This window comes from Oryx dammah, unplaced genomic scaffold (assembly GCF_014754425.2).
Source record: "Oryx dammah isolate SB20612 unplaced genomic scaffold, SCBI_Odam_1.1 HiC_scaffold_10, whole genome shotgun sequence".
Lineage (NCBI taxonomy): Eukaryota > Metazoa > Chordata > Mammalia > Artiodactyla > Bovidae > Oryx > Oryx dammah.
The window spans coordinates 66,869,947-66,889,067 of record NW_024070194.1 but is presented as its reverse complement, the minus strand read 5'-3'; the positions used below and the strand labels follow the sequence as shown (position 1 = coordinate 66,889,067).

Genomic DNA, 19,121 nt, shown 5'->3' with positions numbered 1-19,121 from the left:
AAGGCAAACAAACCTCAGAGCGCGCCTGCAGGTTTTGAGTTGTTCACCCAGGCCCGACCCCTCAAGTCCTCCGGGGGCAGGGCGCCAGGGCCTCGGGGGCGGGGCGACACGAGGGGCGGGGTCATAGGCAAGGTAGGGATTTCGGGGGCGGGGCGCCAAGGGCAAGGGGCGGGGCAAGGGCGGACGCGGCGGCAGGGGCGGTGTTACGGGGGCGGAGCCTCGGGGCGCACCCGGAGGACTCGCGGCCCCCGCGCTCGGCGAGGAGGGGCGGAGCGGAGGGGAAAGGCCTGGGGAGAAGAGTCGGGTCCTAGCTTGGGCCCGGGGTCCCCGATCCAGTTTTGCCCAAGGCCTGGAGCGATCGGAGCGCAGCGGCCCGGCCGGCACCCACGCCCATCGGAGCGCCCAGAGCCCGCGGGCCCCGGCGTCGAGCTCAGCGGCGTCCGATTCCGGCGCGTCTCTAGCCGCCATGGCTGCGGCCGCGGGCCTGCGGGCCTTGGGAGCGAAGGGGTCGGGCTGGCTCCGGCGCGGTCCGTGGGCTCCACTCACCACCGGCTTCTGCAGCGGGGGGCCGGCCGGGATCGGGCGGCCGGAGCCGGGGCCGCGACCCACCATCGCGCGGCAGCGGGACGGCATCAGGTCAGCGGCCCGCCTGGGTGCGGGGCTGTTCCCCGGGGGGTGGCCGGCGGGACCCAGGAAGAAAGAGGGGCGCAGGAGGCCGGCTGCCAACCGTGCCACCCCACGCAGAGTCCAGAGCGGCTCCGTCGGTGGTCAGCTCCGCCCGCCGCAGAGCCCAGTTTATCCATCACAGTCCATCTGTGCGGCGGGAGTGTCCGACGTGAAAAGAATCCGCGGATGCGGCGTTTACAGAGGTCCTTTGCCTGCGCTCAAGTGGCCTCTGGGACCCTGCAGGATTCACACCGAGGATTTAAGTGGGGCTGCCTGCGACGGTGCCAGCACTGCCCCTAAACCCCAGACCGAGTCGACCTCGCATTTGGACTCAGCGTGGGCAGCCATGTGGGAGGCCCCTCCGCTGCTGTGCCTTTGAGAAAGCCCTTCATAGAGGGCTCTGAGCCTCACAAACGTGACGTGGCTCCAAGGCGAGCCGTCAGGCTTAGCCGAGCTGGCCCGCAGCCAGAAGTGCCCACGTGGGCAGTAAATAAATAGGAGGAAGGACACACTGTACGGAGCTCTGCCCTTTGGCTCAACAAGCCTAAACCCCTTTTACAAAACCATACCTGGGCACACACTTGAAACTGAACGGTGGAGTGGTAGAGGCAGAAGGCCTTCAGCTCCATCCAGGCCTCACCGTGACGTTTGCCTGGCCCAAGCAAGAGTGCAGAGGGAGGCCTACCTGACATGTCTTGAGTATTTAGACCTTACAAATCAAGCAAACTGCAAGATAGGTCAATATATTTCCTTCTGTCCTGACAAGTAGGCAGTCCTAAAATCTGGTGTGTGCGAGTGCACAGTGCTGAGTTGTCTGATTTTTTGCTGCCCTATGGACTGTAGCCCAGCAGGCTCCTTTGTCCATAGAATTTTGCAGGCAAGAATACTGGAGTAGGTTGCCACTTACTTCTCCAGGGGATCTTCCCTACCCAGGGATCGAACCCACATCTCTTGTGTCTACTGCATTAGAAGGCAAGGTTTCTTTACCAGCTGAGGCAGCAGGGAAGCCCAAGACTTGGAAGGCTGTTTGAGTCCTCAGGCTCCGAGGAGCTCCCCCAAAGCAGTGGAGAGCACTCTTGGCCTGTAGCTTTGTTCTGTTCTTCCCACCCTGCCCTGGCACTCCTCACCTCTCCCCACTCCATCCTGATACCCTGCTAGGGTCTTGGCACACAGGTCCCAGACATCCTGTGCAGCATGTCCACAGTCTGTCCACTCCTTCACCCCCTACACTCAGCTGCTCACAGCCACCCTGTAGGCCTTAGGGTGCCCACTGCAGAGCCATGGAATTCCAGGGTTTCAGGTGACTGCAGTGGGATGTGGAAGGGTGTGGTGGTAATTTCCAGGTGCACACATCTCAACATCCCACTGGACTCCTTGCTGGCCAGGAGGGGTACCGCTGGAAGGGGGCCCGTTGGAGCAGAGTTCTCTAAAGTGGGTTGCCATTTCCTCCTCCACAGGATCTTACCAACCCAGGGAGCAAACCCACATCTCCGATGTCTCCTGCAATGCAGGTGGTTTCTCTACCACTGAATCACTGGGGAGGCTCCCTGATTCTCCAGAGGTAAAATAAACATAAATAAGAAAGGAGGATGTCAGGAATGGTTTAGAAGGAAGGAAGGCAAGCCAGCACTAAAGCAGAACGATGTCAGCACTAAAGGTGAGCTGCAGCCACTCACTGAAGTGTCCCTTTCAACAGCCGCCCCTGTGCTGCCTCCTGTGAGGGCCAGTGCTGAGTGTGGTACTGTGCTCGGTGCTGCACACTCCTCACCCCCAACCCTCCCTACAGCCACCAGGTGTTATAGATCACGTCATCCCCACTTGACAGTGAGGAAATGAGTTCAGAGGACGGCCTGCTGGAGGCCACATAGCTAGGAGGCAGGAGGGCTGACAGAGAAAGGCCCATGTGCCTCCAAAGCTGCCCCCATTCCCCTCCAATGGCCCTGAGTGGCCATTCCAGGGTGCTCGCCACTTGGGTTTAAAAGAGATGCTAGGAAACTAGACGAGGTGAAAATCCACGGCAATTGGTGGAACTGGCCTTGCAAAATAGAAGCGCTCTATTTGGTCATGAATTCAATCAACAGATACATGTTGAGTATCTCCTCTGCATGAGAGCCTGGCAGCGTCTTGCCCCACAGACCTGTGGGTGGTATATGGCAACGGGATAGACTCCAGGCAGCTCACTGAAGCATCTACAGGGACCATCTCTTGCCTCGTAAATGGAAAGTTTACATTTTTATCACCTGCCCTGGTGGTGACCTCACTCTTAAGGAAATCCCCTTTCAAAAGGGGTGGTGTTAAAGCTCCAGGTGCAAGACAAGGTAGCTGCTGGGGAATTCAGACCAGCGAGATTCTCAGGAGGTGTTATCCACTGGGTTTGATGACCTTTGACATGGAATGGAGCAATCGGGCCTCAATAACCCATTGAACAGCACTCCAGGATGGCTTTCTGAGATAAGCAAAGACAGGGGGTCTGTTTGGTCACTGGGAAAAGGAGGCTTAAGGGGCACCTTGGTGGGAGAGTCCAGAAGCCATGCTAGTGAACTTGTGGGTCTGGAGCTCAGAGGTTTGAACTGAGGCAAAGATTGGGCATGGCCTAGCTGATGCTAAGGCCACCGGGAAGTTGCCTGGGAGGAGTGTATGGAACAAGAAGAGAACCCTGAGGATTGTGGCATCTAGAGGTGAGCAGAGGACGAGGAGCCCATCCCCAAAGTCAAGAAGGAGTGGCCGGAGAAGCACCAAAAAAACGAGAGAGGAGGAACGTGCTTCCAGAAGGCAGGTGGGGTCACAGCAGTGTTGGGTTTAGTTCTGGCAATCGGGATTCTTGGTGGCAACAGCCTTAGTGGAATGGCAGGAACAGAAGGCTGGTGATATGGGGCTGAAGAGCAAACTCGCAATTCAGAGCATACTGACATGGTGTGTGACGCTCAGGCCAAAGGATTAATGGGACACACAACAAATCACGGGCATCTGAGGACTGGCATCTTTTTACACAATTTTGCCCAAGGCCTTAGGATTTAATTTAAGCCTATGTCACCGATGGGAGGGCAGCTTTTTAGGTTTGTCACAGTGAGCACACTAATTATTTTACTGGAAGGTTTATCAGCAGTCTCCACCACCGCCAGAATATAGGTTTCTGGGGCTGTCAGCATATCAGCTATGAGTCATTTTTGTACTTAGGAGAGAGTATGAGAAACCAAATGATGACTATCACAACCACCTAAAGATGGCAGCAAAACCAAAGTGGCATTCTGGAGAAAATGGTTATTCTTAATGCTCTAAACTAAATTCAGTCATCGATGGGTTTCCCAGAAAACAGAGGCACAGAGGCTATTTAAGGAAGATGCCAGGTGACACACACCGCATGGAAATACCAGATGCAAAATGAGGAAGACAGGAAAAACACAGCCGGAGACAGCTGGGAAACAGAAAACACACAGCAGTCACCTGGCATCTAGCTTGTTGACTGTCCCTTAGAAGAGCAAAAACAAGACATTTCTGCGTGCAGGCAGCAAGGTGACAAGCCAGGTTATTCCCACCAGCTCATGGAGAACCGTAAAACAGCAAGCAAGCCTTTGAACGCTGGTTTTTGAGGGACAACATGGCCGGGAGACCCTCTTGCTGCAACAGTTCTGCACGTAGCACCCCGTTCTCAGACAGCAGGAATGATTTTGCTGGCTTACACTGTGTCACTACGGGAAAGGTAGGGAGATGCACGGGCTGGCTGGCGTCTGCACCTTGGCTGCCTCTTCTGTGGTGTTGTGGGGAGGAGATTCAGGGGCGTATTTTCATTCCTGGCTCCTTTTCTACCTATTCGTTCTGAAGAACAATGGAAAGAAGCAGGTTAAAGGTGGCACTGCACGTCGGCCTCCTCCAGCCCCCACCCTTCTTACGCTCCATGCAGCCACTCAGCCTGGGTGGTGATTGTGTTGAAACTCCTGCGCCTTGCCCTTTCTGTGGAGGTGGCAGTAATAGTTCCGAGACAGACTTGGGAAAAAAAGGGAAACAACTCGAGAGCAAGGGCAAAAAAGCACCCACATTTCAGGTAGTCCCCTTGTTTTGACTGAGCTGTCACTCCAGAGAGTTGACAAACCCTCTCCTCTGAGTGCCCACAGCGCTCTTTTCCAGGGTTTCCAAAATAGGTCCCCGACCCCTCCTACATTGTTGGCGGGAATGTAAATTGGTGCAGTCACTATGGAGAACAGTACAGAGGTTCCTTAAAAACCTAAAAACAGAACTTCCATATGACCTGCAATCCCACTCCTGGGCATATATCGGAGAAAACACGATTCGAAAGGTTACATGCACTCCAGTGTTCATTGCAGCACTGTTTACAATAGCCAAGACATGGAAGCAACCTAAGTGTCCATAGACAAGAATGGTAAAGAAGATGTGGGGCATATACATACATATATAATGGAATACTCCTCAGCCATTAAAAAGAATGAGATAATGCCATTTGCAGCAACATGGATGGACCTAGGAAGTGTCATACTGAGTGAAGTAAATCAGAGAAGGAGAAATATCATATGCCATCCCTTATATGAGGGATTTAAAAGGAAATGATACAAAAGAACTTAATTACAAAACAAAGAGCCACGGGACTTAGAAAATGAACTTACGGTTGTTAGGAGGAAGGGATAGTTAGGGAATTTGGGATGAGCATGTACACACTGCTATATTTAAAATGGATAACCAGCAAGGACGTACTATATAGCACATGAAACTCTGCTCAATGTTATGTGGCAGCTTGGATGGGAGGGGTTGGGGGAGAATGGATACATGTATATGTATGGCTGAGTCCTTTCCCTGTTCACCTGAAACTGTCACAACTTTGTTAACTGACCATACCTCAATACATAGTACAAAGTTAAAAGAAAAAAAAAAAACAGCTCCCAAATTGCTGCAGGGGTCCTCATTTGTTTTGACTGGCACACAACCCAGTAATTATAAAATGTTCTTTGCAGGAGCATTGTCTTGAGTGATCCAAAGAGAAGAAATGCGCTGTCATTGGCCATGCTGAAATCTCTCCAGAGTGACATACTTCATGAAGCTGAAAGCCAGGATCTGAAGGTCATTATCATTTCAGGTATTGATGAAATGTCCATCCTCAGCATTCTGCAGAACCCAGAAGAGGTGTCTCAAATTTCTGTAGTTACCTAGGGCATTATTTTGAAGCTTCTAAAATTGTACATGGCAGGAACCTTGGTCCTGACGCTATCTGCTGTGGAAATTATAGCAAACATTACTGTGCAGTAAAAGTATGTGTTTCCATTTTTGGTGGATACTGAACATTGCCACACGAGGCTATGCTGAGAACTGATGTCCTCGTGGGCCCTGTGCGATGGGTTTAATCGCCAGTCCTTTTGGTAGAGTGCCTGGTCGGCTAGGACCAGGCTGTTGGGACGGACGATGGGTTTGTCTTCCGACTCCTACCAGGCTCTCGGCTGAGATGTGCAGCCTTCGTCCGTGGTGCCAGAACACGTGCCAGATTTTGCCCAGTTCTTTCCTTGCTCTTTTTTCCAGTTAGAATTTTTAGCAGATGAGCTGGTGATGATGGTGGTGGTATGAATAATAACAACATCAGTATTTTAAAGCAGCCACAGACGAGTAATATGGAAACTGCTCTGTGATGCTTTTGTATTTCTTTAATTAAGGATCAGTGTTTCTGGAGAATGTGACCTTCTATCAGTAGTTGAATATCCATTTTCAACTGTTTTATGTGGTGAAGAAACAAGAAATACAGCTGGTAGAGATCAGCAGTCCTCTGTTGTAACCCAGATATGTCGAAGGCAGCTCACTTCCAAATGACACTGTTCCTTGGCTTGCTTAAAGGGAACAGCACTTCCTGTCACAACTGCCATGATCAGAGGAAATGTAAAATGTTACCAGCTCATCATGGGATCACATTTTGCTGTTGTTGTTCATGACAATGACGATTAAACCACCTCCTCAGGTCCCTAGTTCATAAAGTAAAGGGATTCTCTTCACACCCTGACCTTCCTGATTGCAGCCCTTGGGGTAGACTAATAGATAGGGATGCTGCCAAAGGCTCTGGTGGATTTCTGTGGCCCTGGGTGAGTTGATACACTCAGGCCAGGCCAAGTCTCAAAAAACAAAGCTGAGACCAAAGGAACAACTCTGAAGATGGCTGGTTGCTGAGCTCAGTTGGTTACCAAGGCTTCTCCTTTTCATAATGCGTATTTTCACTGGTCTCCACCAGGGACCTTTTTAGAGCCTACCCCCGTGCTGTCATCATAAAATACTGGCTATAGCTCTTCCAGCTAACTTGAATTATTCTTATCAAAATCAGGCCATTAACTTTCTCTAAAGCTGTCTCCATAGTGAAAGAAATATAAAACAGAAAAGAAACAACTTTCTCTAAGTGTCCAGAGCATCAATTCGATCACTCCCTGCATTTATTCACTAGACAGGTAAGTGACTGTCCCAGCTGGCTGTTTACATCTTTGTCTTTTCTTTTCTCAACTGGAAATGTTGCAGCTGAAGGGCCTGTATTTTCTTCTGGACATGATTTAAAGGAACTGACGGACGAACAAGGCCCAGATTATCATGCAGAAGTATTTCAAACTTGTTCTGAGGTAAGCCAGGGTGATGGGCAACACTGCAAGCCTGAGAGTGATAACTGTATTAAATACTGAATTAGGCTTCTAGTTCACAGATAAGTGTCTAAGCTATGATATGTCACCACTGCAGAACTACTGAAAACTCTGTGGTCGCTGGTGAACCCTTCCTCCAAGCAAATATTTGGTTTCAACTTTTCAGAAGTGACTGTGGTTAGCATTTGATCATGCAATGGGCCAAAGAAAGGAAAACACACACTGCTACTAAGAGTTGCCATCCCTGCCTTACGGGGTACATCTTGGTATCCACGTCTTAAGTAAGAAATAGAGAGCAGAACTGTACCTTTTTAGAAAAGAAGGACCTAAGATTATTAAAATTTTTAAAGTTTTAAACTAAAACAACTCTGTCAACAGGAGAGCATTCATAACAATAATGATTTTAAAAATTATTTCCAAACCCTTCTTTCAACTAACCTTTATAATCACTGCCTCCAAGTAGGAAAATTAACCTTTTCATTTTTCCTCTTCTCCCTTTTTCTGTCTCTTTAACCACATTAAGAAGGGAAATTGACAACAGAAATAGAGGAGGAAGGGGGTTCCCTGGTGGCTCAGTGGTAAAGAATCTGCCTGCCAATGCAAGAGATGCTGGTTCAAACCCTGGGTGGGGAAGATGCCCTGGAGAAGGAAATGGCAACCCATTCCAGTATTCTTGCCTGGAAAATCCCACAGATAGAGGAGCCTGGCGGGCTACAGTCCACGGGGTCACAAAGAGGTGGACACAACTTAGTGACTAAACAACATCAACAACCTATAGGAGGAAGAACAAAATTGAGGATGACTTATACATGTATCAGATCAACCGGGTAATCAAAAATATAGAATCCACCTTAAGTAACACGCTGTCCATTTAATGAGCATCTCCTGAGCGCCTGCTGTATGCATACCTGCAAGATACTGAAGGAAACAGGAAAAGAGAATTTCCAGCCGACCTGAAAACTGGAAATCAACTTGACAAAGAAGATGTATAAAGCAGTTTCATAACCTGAACCCTAGGATTACTTCACCTAATTTCTCCTTCGTACATTTACTTATTCATTCATTTCTTTGGTCATTAATGATGCAACAAATACTTGAGAAGACCTTCAATGTAGACCAGACAGAAGTGAACATCAGAGAGGGGAAGGGGAAGGTGACTGGGATACGTTCTTGTTTTCCTTGCCCTTCCAGAAACCCCTAAGGAGATCATAGTTTTCATTTTGTGGAGGGACAAACCTGAAAAGTGATTGACTTGACTTCATAGAGATGGAAGCAAGTCAGAGCCAAGACCTGGTCTTTCGTTTCACATTAATAATGTTAATGGGACATTCTGCTGTTTGTTTGCTACGACTTGCTGCTTTTAAAAGTTATTTTCCTACTGATATGTTTGGCCAAATAGAAAATCAGCAAAGAGAACCAGCAGAGCCCTTCCATCTTCCCCTAAATGGCCTGCTTTTGTCACTTTGCTGTGATACCTTCATGAACTGAGATCTTAAACAGTCAGCAAAGGGCCACAGGGGAGCCGAGCTTCTTCGGAGGACAAAGGCGAGGTTTCTTGGAAGCTTCTACCATATGGATGCCCCCAGATCACTGAAAAAGACACAGACAGGACCTTGTCCTGACATAGTAAAAGAGAAGTTGAAGTGTACTGACTTCTTTAAGACTTTGTCTAAGAAAATAAAATCGTCCTGATAAGTCTGAGCACCATGAACTTGTGCAAGATTTCAGTTTGCAAGTGTACCCAGCAGGCAGATTGGAGCAGAATGAGGCCAACACTTCCTCATTTTGTTCCTGCATGAGGAGAGGTGAGGGCTTCCCTGGTGGCTCAGACGGTAAAGAATCTGCCCGCAATATGGGAGTCCTGGGTTTGACCCCTGGGTTGGGAAGATCCCCTGGAGGAGGGCATGGCAACCCACTCCAGTATTCTTGCCTGGAGAATCCCCATGGACAGAGAAGCCTGGTGGGCTACAGTCCATAGGGTCGTAAAGAGTTAGACACAACTGAGCAACTAAGCATGCACAAGAAGAGGGGATGGTAGAAAGGAAGGAAGATCCATGGACTGGCTCTGCATCTGAATTTTATAGTAGATTCGTCACCGGACACAAGTGCTGCACGAGGGTTAATTACTTACACATCAAGAATGGGGCAAATTGAGAAGAAGAAACACTTGGTCAAGGTAGGATACTTTTAATGTCAGCGATCTACTGGATTGCCTAAGTTATCACTCACCAGCTCGTGTGAAATCTCAGGCCTTCTTAGACGAAAGGCGGGAGACAGACTGTGCTGCCCAAGTCACAGCCAACGGACTTTTCACACCCTCAGTTGGTCAGGCAACAGATGACACTCAGAGCTGAAACAGCCTTTTCTGTCTTTGCAGTCAGACCTCAGAAGCTCTTATGCAGCCTCCTGGCTACCATAGTCCCCACCATCCCCACCCTACAGACACAAACCCCCTAAACCCACGAGCAGTTTAGGGTGGGGGTATATATGTGCATTCCTCTGGAGGAGGGCCATTAGCATTTACCAGAATCTCAAAAGGTGACCCCCCTGAAGTCAAGAATATGATATCATATCCCCAAATATACAGTTGGTCATTTTAGAATAAAGCTGACAAGTGCCAAATGTTCATGAACACAAAAGGTGAGTTCCGTAGGCAAACCCTGGGAACCCATGAAGGTCATTTTCCCTGGAGTGGCTGCTGGGAAGTCAGCCCAGAGTCCCTGCTCCTCTCCCTCCAGCCAGGATTGAAGGGCAAACATTTTGACACTGAAGTTACCATAGCAACACAATTGGTTAAGCATGTCAGGGAAAAAATGGAGAAATTAGCCAAGTTATTTCATAAGCTGCAAAAATGAGTTAAAGTTCAGGAGATTTGAGGGCAGGGGTCTCATGTGAGCCAGTTTCCGGTTCCCCTCTCTGTGCACTTTGGAATTTTACTTTGATGACAGCAGGATGTTCCCCCCATCTTAGTAGAAGTAAGAAAGAATCACAGTGGCAACTGGAGAAGTAATCAGTAAGGAAGTTGCCTCCCAGCTTTTAACATGAGAGCTCCACGCTGCCATCGTTGGAACAGAGCTACTTGTTTCCCACAGTCACTCAACCCTCTTCTCTAGGGAGGTTGTGAGCAGAGTGGTCCAGGGGATAGCACCCTCACTGAAGTCATGCTCAGGGTCAGACTAGGGGCCTGGAGTCGGACAGAAACTGCTCAGACCCCACAGCCCCACTCTCTTGGGTCTGATGGCCTTAGGGAGTCACTTGCCTGGTGAGCCTTGGAGTCCTGGTTCCTTCCTCCTGGATCTCAAGGAGACCAAATCATACAGTCTGATTCACAGTTGAGATTTCATGCAACTTATTCTCCTTGGTCATAGAATCTGATACACTTATGGATTTGAAATGGGCTCTGAACAGTAAAATCACATAAAATAACAAGCTTTGACACCCACCTCACTCTTGGATGGAAGTGAAGCAGGTGTGTTTGCTCCTCAGGTCATGATGCTGATCCAGAACCACCCAGTTCCCATCATCGCCATGGTGAATGGCCTGGCCACTGCAGCTGGGTGTCAGCTGGTTGCCAGCTGTGACATTGCTGTGGCAAGTGACAAGTCTTCCTTTGCCACACCGGGTGTGAACATAGGGCTCTTCTGCTCCACCCCTGCAGTGGCCTTGGGGAGAGCAGTGCCGAGAAAGGTAACAACTCCCTGTACCTTCCCCCAACCCCTCCTCCAGCTGCGATGTGAGTGCCTGTGAGGGTTAGTTCCAGAACTTTGTTGTTGAAAGTACAGTGTGAGTCAGGACATTCTGCCCAAAGCAGAGCTGGCTAATGTACTAATGTCTTGTTACAGGTTATCCCTGTAGCTGTCAGTTTGTAAATCACTGTTTTTCACTCTTGCCTGCCCCTCAGTACAGCTGGTTAAGTTTCCAGATTTGCTTTGTTTTCATAAAGGCAAACATCTTTTGCACTCATGTGAAATGCAATTGAGACACAGTTTCATTGCACAGAAAGGCTGCCTATGAGCCGTAATAGCATGGTGACATATGCCAGTGTAAGAGGCTAGGACACTGTGTCACTGGCTTCCTGTTTGCTGACAGTCTGTCTTGCTCCAGAATGCTTTGAAAGGAGCTGATACATGGAGTGTGTCACTTTTGTAGTGGCTGCAGGAACGTCCTGCACATGGTGTGTTGAACGTGCCCAGAGCTGTTCTGCCATCGTTGACCTGAGTGAAGTCCACTTTCTTCACAAAGGTTTCCTCCTTCCTATAACATTGTAAGAGAGTGTTTACTGAATATCTCAAGTAAAAACTGGTGGTTTCCTCATTCTAGAAAAATACATCCTCATTCTCAATTGAAAATCTGTTTTTAAAGGAGGGTCAGATTCATAGGCCTTCCCAGGTGGCACTAGTTTTAAAGAATGTGCGTGCCAGTGCAAAAGAGGTGAGAGATCTTGGTTTGATCCTTGGGTCAGGAAAAATCCCCCAGAGGAGTGCACGGCAACCCACTCCAGTATTCTTCCCTGGAGAATCCCATGGACAGAGGAGCCTGGCGGGCTACAGCCCATAGGATCGCAGAGTCAGACACGACTGAAGTGACTTAGCATGCATGCATGCATGCAGATTCATGGCAGGTGGGGAACCTGAACTGCTTTCTAGAATATATTATCCATTTTAGCATCAACTAAGAAAATCAACAGTTGCTCATAGCCTGAGGCACAAAAGAAATGAGACCCAAGGAAAATCAGGCCGAGGGACCAAATTCAGGGGCACACGCTTGCCTTCCATGTGCCTCCTCATTAGCTTTTACAGAAATATGTTTGTTAGAAAATTCTGACCACAGGTACCTACAAACACCCACACCATGAAAACCAGCTGGATATGGGCTCCACGTGAGAGAAGGTGACCCTCAGAACATAACAGCTTGCTCCAGTATCCTCAGATTCAGGGGGTGTCTAGATCCCACCAGGATACACATTTACCTTAAGTGTTATATATTCAATATATACTTAAGTCCCTATTCAGCTCCAGGACCTTAAATTAAAACACATCACAAAGATATTGTCAGAGCTTATGAACAATTTTATAATTGTTATAATTGCCAATCAAATCTCATCTCCAGGCCTTTTGCACATTAAAGATGGTGGCTGTCTGCTTGGCCAACCTGCCACTGCTCAGTTTCAACCCCTGACATTCTGGAAGGTTCTATGTTGAGGCCTTTGAAACCTTTAAATCGGCCCTTACTGACCAGATAAGAATCTGCTGCTGTTTAGTTATTCAGTCATAACGAACTCTTTTGCCGACCCCATGGGCTGTAGCCTGCCAGGCTCCTCTGTCCATGGGACTTCTCAAGGCAAGAATACTAGAGTGGGTTGCCCTTTCCTTCTCCAAGCTAAGACTCTATTCTTTCTCAAAACAAGGCTTAAAATCTCTTAAAATCAAGGCTTGCAATTGAGTCCTGGAAACTTACAGGTTGATCATATGTGTCAACCTTTAAATTCATTTTTCAGAAGAAAAAAGGAGGGAAAATGCGACAAAAACAGGCCTTAAATTCCCAGGGAACCGAACCAAGTGGCTTAAACCTCACCTGGGGCATGGCCCCTCTAAGAGGAAAACCAGGGAGTCATAGAAATCTAAACCTGACCCAGACACACCTGCCTGGTCGATACTCGCCTGCACCCCTCGGGGACATACTGTTATAGCGGCCACCGACTATACCGGTGACGGGGCTCATCCCTGTGCACATCCGCCGGGAAGCAAAACCTCAAACCTAGGGGGTGCCTTTGCACACCGGCCCAGCCCGGAAGCTCCGCCCCTTTCACGCTGGCTGCGGCAGCAGGCGTGTTTCACGATTGCCCTCTGCTGGTCATCGTTGGGAACTGCCCGGCTGTGAGGCAGCTGCCGCCTTTTGTCCACCGGACCAGCAACCGTGGCGAGGAGCTCTCGTGTGCCAACCAGACTGAACCAAACAGACTGAACCTGGGCGTGAATGATTTCCCCCACGTGCAAAGTGCCCCCGCCCCCGGCGTGACTTCAACATGCATCTTCATTGCACCTTATAAACAACCTTCTTGGTGCGGGTGCTCCCTCCCCCAGATCTGGCCTCTCCCAGCGCCTCAAATAGTGGATACCATGGGCCCCGAGAGCACGGTGAAAGACCAGAGGCCCCGCTTCCCAGACCAGCCATGTCTCCATGCGGAAACACGCGCTTCCCCGTGTTTATCCACAGGAGTTCTGTGTATCTGGGGAATCTGAGTTCTAATTGTCTGGTTAATCAGAACCTGCACGCTGGAGAGTGTTAAGTGACAGCCCAGCTACCCAGCCCGTGCGCAGATCACCAGAGAGTTAGGGAATAGGGGTCCCCGTGGAAGCTGTGTCCCCTTCTGACCTGGCCTCTGAAGGACTGTGGCATCCGCCTGTTTGTACTCTCTGTTTGCCTCGATCCATCTATTCCTTAATTCACTCACCAAGAGATTTCCCTGGTGGTCCGGTGGTTAAGACTTCAAGCTCCCAATACAGGGGGCCTGGATTGGATTCCTGGTCAGGGAACTAAACCCGGTATGCCGCAACTAAGACCTGGCACAGTCGTGAGGGGGGGGAAACACTCACCAATAAATATCCTATAAGCTGTCTACTGTGTACAAGGTACTCTTCTGGTGCAGTGAAAAAAGAAGTCTCTGACCTAGAGAGGTTCACATGCCAACAAAGGAGATAATACAATCAACAAATGTAAAATATATAGTAAGTGTGAAAGCGCAAAGGAGGAAAGTGCAGCCTGAGAGAGGAATGGTGCTGGGGTCAGATCTGCAATGACATGTGACCGGAAGGAGATGAGGAGGGTCCCCCTCTCCTGGGCATTTGCAGATGCCATCCCCGCCAGAGTCTGGGGACGGAGGACCTTAGGGATGATGGGCAGCATAGTGTCTGAGGAGGAGGTAACTGGGCTGAGGCTGTCAGGAGAGTGAACAGGAGCAGGTGGGGCCCAGGTTGCAGGACGACTTGGTAACAGCCCCATCTCCCCGCAGGTGGCCTTAGAGATGCTCTTCACTGGGGAGCCCATCTCAGCCCAAGAGGCCCTGCTTCACGGGCTGCTGAGCAAGGTGGTGCCAGAGGAGCGGCTGGAGGAGGAGACCATGAGGATCGCGAGGAAGGTGGCCTCACTGAGCCGGCCGGTGCTGTCACTGGGCAAAGCCGCCTTCTACCGGCAGCTGGCCCAGGACCTCAGGACTGCCTACCACCTTACCTCTCAGACCATGGTGACCAACCTGGGCCTGCCGGATGGCCAGGAGGGGGTCAAGGCCTTCCTCCAGAAGAGGAAGCCCATCTGGTCCCACTGAGCAGCCTCGTCAGAGGAACTGGGGGCCGTGAGCCCAGTGGGCAGTGCTCAGGACCCCACCACCCCACGCCCAGCCTTCCAACCCCCAACCACCGCCGCTGCCTTGCGACTATAGCTGTCAGTCTGCTTTTCCAGCCTTAGTGATGGTCTCAGTGAACACGGTCTGTGTTAGGAACCACAACTCCTCAGGGAAGGGGTGACCTGGAGAGTCGGGCACTAGTGTCAGCAGAAGGGCTGTGCGCACCTCAGCTGAGCTGGCTGTGTGAGAAAGCCCACCCGTGATGCCCCTTCTGGGACCTTAGGTGAGAGGACGCCCCACAGGGGAGAAGGTGCCGTAAACGGAGGCAGGAAGGAAGGATTTCAGCCTCTTACCAGAAAGTACCCCCAAGGTGGACGTGTTGCTATTTGCCTTCATCAGGAGAAGAATTTCAAATCTCCACAAGATACCCCTCACTCTGAAAATCTTGGTTCTTTTGAAAAATAATCACACCTGTGGCTTTGGGATAATCTTTGGGGTCTTTGAAAGATTACCTATTTAGTGAGACTGATCATTGTATGTTCCCAACCAAACTGTAAGCTGCTTGAGAGAAGAAAATCGGTTAGCTCTTTCTGTGATGCCTGTGCTAATGGACATCTAGCCGGTGCCTGGAGCTTCTGTAATGAAGGTCCCGGTACTGGGAACCTGGATCCTGGACTGAGAATGCAAGTATTGCAGAAGAGAAGGAGGGACACAGAACACACATTGTACCCACGAAGAGTCATCTACTCGGGAAGCATTCCCAAGCTCTGCTCAGCTTCCGGAAAAGAATCCAGACTAGCTTCAAGTGTTTGAGTTCCCCAAAGATGGTTTAGGACCTGAAGATCTTACTTTCTGGCTTCTGGTCCGTTTAGGCTCCAGAAATGTCCTAGACCTCTGGTCATGCCTGGGGCTGATTTTTTTTTTTTTTTTTTTAACCTACCAGTTGAGTGGTCGTAAGTGTAATTAGTACGAAAAACAGAACCTTGAGGCTCCACCAACTGGTTCTCATTCTAATCCAGTGGGGCAAGCAGCCCCTGGAAGGGCAGTCTCCTAATGGGTTTCTGTTGAGATTGGATTTTTTTTTTCTTGCCAGAGTCTAGAAAGGTGACAAAGAGTGTTTTCTTGGAAAGGAGAAGCTTGTTACTGAGAATGTTCCTCAGAAGAACAGAGATCATCAGAGCCACCGCTACATGCCAGATCCCCATACGTCCTCATTCAGTCCCACCAGAACCCCGCTGAGCAGGGCCACCATCACCTCCAGCTTGCAGACGAGTGGTGGAGACGGGGTAGAGTGAGTGCCCCAGGCTCTGTCTGCTGATAAAGCCGTGGGTGCCCTCCCCAGCCTGCCCACCTTGTGGGGGAGCCTGGGCTGCAGTGAGGCGGGCCTGCAGACCTAACTGCCTCCGGGCAGCCTTTCAGAACCCAGAGCTGGACCAAGCGCGCCCCCTGCTGGAGGACTTTGCAAGCTCACCGGCGACGTGAGATTTTACTATTGGCAAACCACCAGTGCCGTTTTGTTGTTTTACTAGGAATCTGACAAACAACGGGCTGATATTCCAGATCAGGCTGTGAAGGACTGGCCGTGATGATCTGCTCACTAATAACGCCGCCGGCGGGGGCCCTTCGGGTTGCCCGCCGTGGGGGTCATTGTGCGGCCATCTCAGACCCCACTGAAGAGAGCAAAACCTTCTCCCACGTCCCAGTGAAAACCAAAAGCTGCCTTTCCAGTTTCTGTACGCTCTGCACCATAGCTTCCAACCAGGAAATTCTCAGGCCTCCAGGCTGGCTTCCCAGCCTGTGAGCTGAAGGGCCCTCGGGGGACGCGCTATAAATCCTAATAATCGTCGGAGCAGAAAATAATCCTGAAATAAAACCTGCTACCCAACCACCAGTGTCACATAAGTCATCCCCAAGGCAGATATAAATTGGGGGTTAATCTGCATCTCTACTTCCTTCCACTGGGACAGCGAATGAAAGCTCTCTGTTTGGCACACGAGGACCGCTTTTGGAAAGCGTGTGTTCACCTTTCCTTCTGCACCATCCGCTGCTCAGGGAGCTTCTCTGAGCTCAGTGGTCCCCGCGCCGGGAGGGGACGGGGCTGGAAAGTCAGTGAAAGGGGCAAATGCTCCCGCCCGGCTTGAGCCCCCGAGAAAACAGCGCGGGTAGGTAGTTAATTTCCCCGCAGCGACTGTGCGGAGACCCGCCAGATATGCTGAGCCAGGCTAACCTAGGAAGGAGCTCTCTGTGCTGCCCTGGTAGGTGAAGGCTCAGAGAAGTGAAGGCGGTGGCCACAGTCGAACCAGCATCTAGCTGACTGTGGATCCCCTGCCCCTGACACCGTATGTGTTCTTTTCTCCCCCAAAAGATCGCCGTTCAGTCAATAGACGACCAACTCACTCAAAGGAAACCAATCAGAAACTGCCAAGCCGCAGCAACACAGCTTTGCTTACCAAGGGAATTCCGAGGAAAGCACAGGTTTGACCTCGAAGAACACCAGGTTCAAGTCCCAGGTTTGCCACGAACCAGTCGTGTGACGGTGCGGGTGACGGGACCTCTTTCAGCGCCAAGGTCCCCTTCTGTAAAAATGCTGCGTGGACCCTTTTGTCCTCCTGGTTGTGACATTGTGGATTCTGCAGCACTGGACTGGAAACTTGGAACAAGACCGGGAAACAGGTAGCTTTGCCCAAAGAAAATAATCTACAAAAGGAGAAGCTGGAATTTTCCCCTGGAAGTGGTGAAGAGTGAAAACACCTGATTACCCTGGAGAACAAGAACTCCATCACAGAGCCTCCGTTCTTGGGAGCCACACCTGAACCTTTTAAAGGTGTCGGGCTAGCACGGTGGGCAGAGCTCTATCGAAACTGGCAATCACCCTAGTTTTGTCTGGTGGTGGTTTAGTCACTAAGTCGTGTCTGACTCTTGCAACCTCATGGACTATGGCATGCCAGCCTCCTCTGTCCCGTGTCCATGAGATTTCCCCAGGGAAGAATACTGGCGTGGATTGCCATTTCCCTCTCCAGGGGATCTTCCCAACCCAGGGATTGAACCTGGGTCTCCTACATTGCAGGCAGATTCTTTACCGACTAATCCACCAGGGAAGCTTAGTTTTGTCTAGGGCGCCCCCTTTCCTCTCTGCTTTCTGCAAACCCACTGCACTAAGCTTTTAAATTGTTTTTAAATATTTGATTAATGAATGAGTATTCTTTTCTTGCAGTCATCAAGAGGCCAGGGTTGGTTGAAGTTGACCTGTACCATTAATAAATTTGTGAAATTTCAGTCATGCAAGGGTTTTCTTTCATAGTCTGGAGCTCCACATGTATCTTTCAGGTTCCAAACAGAGGCCCCCTGGAAACTGGCAGGCTATCCTGGACCTGTAGGGTGTCTTGGTGGGATGGCCTGGCCCTCTCTGGCTCCCTGGGGGAGAGGAGATGGCTGTTGCCACAGGCAAGGCAGGGGGGAAGACTAGGGGCTGGGTGAGTCCAGCGTTGTGGGGTTTATGTTCCCACCATGATGCACCCTGAAGTCCCCATTGATTTTATAATGATGTCTCAGCTTTGACCCAAAAACCAATTTGCAGGTATTTGTCTACACATTTAAGAAGTCTCTCGCTTCTGTTCTATGTTTTCAATATATACCTCACCAAATTTTGTATTGAGGTGGTACTTACCACTTTAAGAAATTTCTAGGAATTTAGAAAAAGGCGGGGGAATGTATGGGTCAAAGTGTCCTGAGATTTAAAGCTTACCAGTGCTTTGATTGATGTAGTGATTGCTCTGTGCCAGGCACCATTTGAAGCATTTTATGGATGTTAATACATAAATCCTCACAAAATCTCTGTGCACTAGGCTTTATGAACCTTATTCTACAGAAAAGAAACTAAAACACAAAGGTACTAGGTGACGTGCCTGTCATCACACAGCCAGTAGGGGGCAGGGTTGAGTCTGGCAACATCCCATCACTTTGTAGATACTTTTGTTGTGCAGGAAGCACGCTGAATTATTATTTTAACTCACAGTCTAGTGTATCATGCCCCTGTGCTCCAACACTGCAGGCCACATCAGTCGTGTTTGTCATTTATTTCTCAGAGCCTGGATGTTGCCCAGCACGGAGCAGGTCTCCCATGGGATTGGCTGGGTCCAGTTCAATGTAGCCAGGGCACAGTTCCCCCCAACCCCATCCAAGCTCAAGATAGAGACATGAGAAATTTCTTAAAAATTCTCAGACCATATTTTCTAAATCAGTTTTGCAAAGTTAAGCAGTTGAACAGAATGTGAATTAAATCCATGTTTTCTCTGTATGTCCAGGAAAGCTTTATAGAGTTTCTGTGTAGGTTAGTATACAGGAGTCACATTGGATAAAATCAGATCCAGGGGATTCCGAAAAGTCCATTTTCTTTCTTTAAAGCACAGCTGACACGTGTTTTGGCCTCCAAATGCTTACATTTCTGGTGATAAAACAGAGAGAGAAAAAACTTATGGTTAGTTGGCAAGAGGTAAAGA

The 19,121-nt window shown here is 49.7% G+C and overlaps 1 protein-coding gene across 1 annotated transcript; it reads left to right on the top strand.

The window, feature by feature from the left end:
• Positions 1 to 272: 272 nt before the first annotated feature.
• ECHDC3 (enoyl-CoA hydratase domain containing 3) lies at positions 273 to 15,404 on the top strand. The gene is made up of 5 exons (XM_040248484.1): positions 273 to 636; positions 5,631 to 5,752; positions 7,165 to 7,262; positions 10,767 to 10,967; positions 14,293 to 15,404. The coding sequence occupies exons 1-5, from the start codon at positions 467 to 469 to the stop codon at positions 14,602 to 14,604; spliced, it is 903 nt and encodes a 300-aa protein (XP_040104418.1). The 5' UTR covers positions 273 to 466; the 3' UTR covers positions 14,605 to 15,404.
• Positions 15,405 to 19,121: the final 3,717 nt, after the last annotated feature.

Bases quoted from the DNA above. Each gene is read 5' to 3' on its own strand.
- ECHDC3 (XM_040248484.1), top strand. From the start codon at position 467: ATGGCTGCGGCCGCGGGCCTGCGGGCCTTGGGAGCGAAGGGGTCGGGC. The intron at 637-5,630 runs GTCAGCGGCCCG...TGTTCTTTGCAG, and splicing joins CGGCAGCGGGACGGCATCAG to GAGCATTGTCTTGAGTGATC. The intron at 5,753-7,164 runs GTATTGATGAAA...GAAATGTTGCAG, and splicing joins GAAGGTCATTATCATTTCAG to CTGAAGGGCCTGTATTTTCT.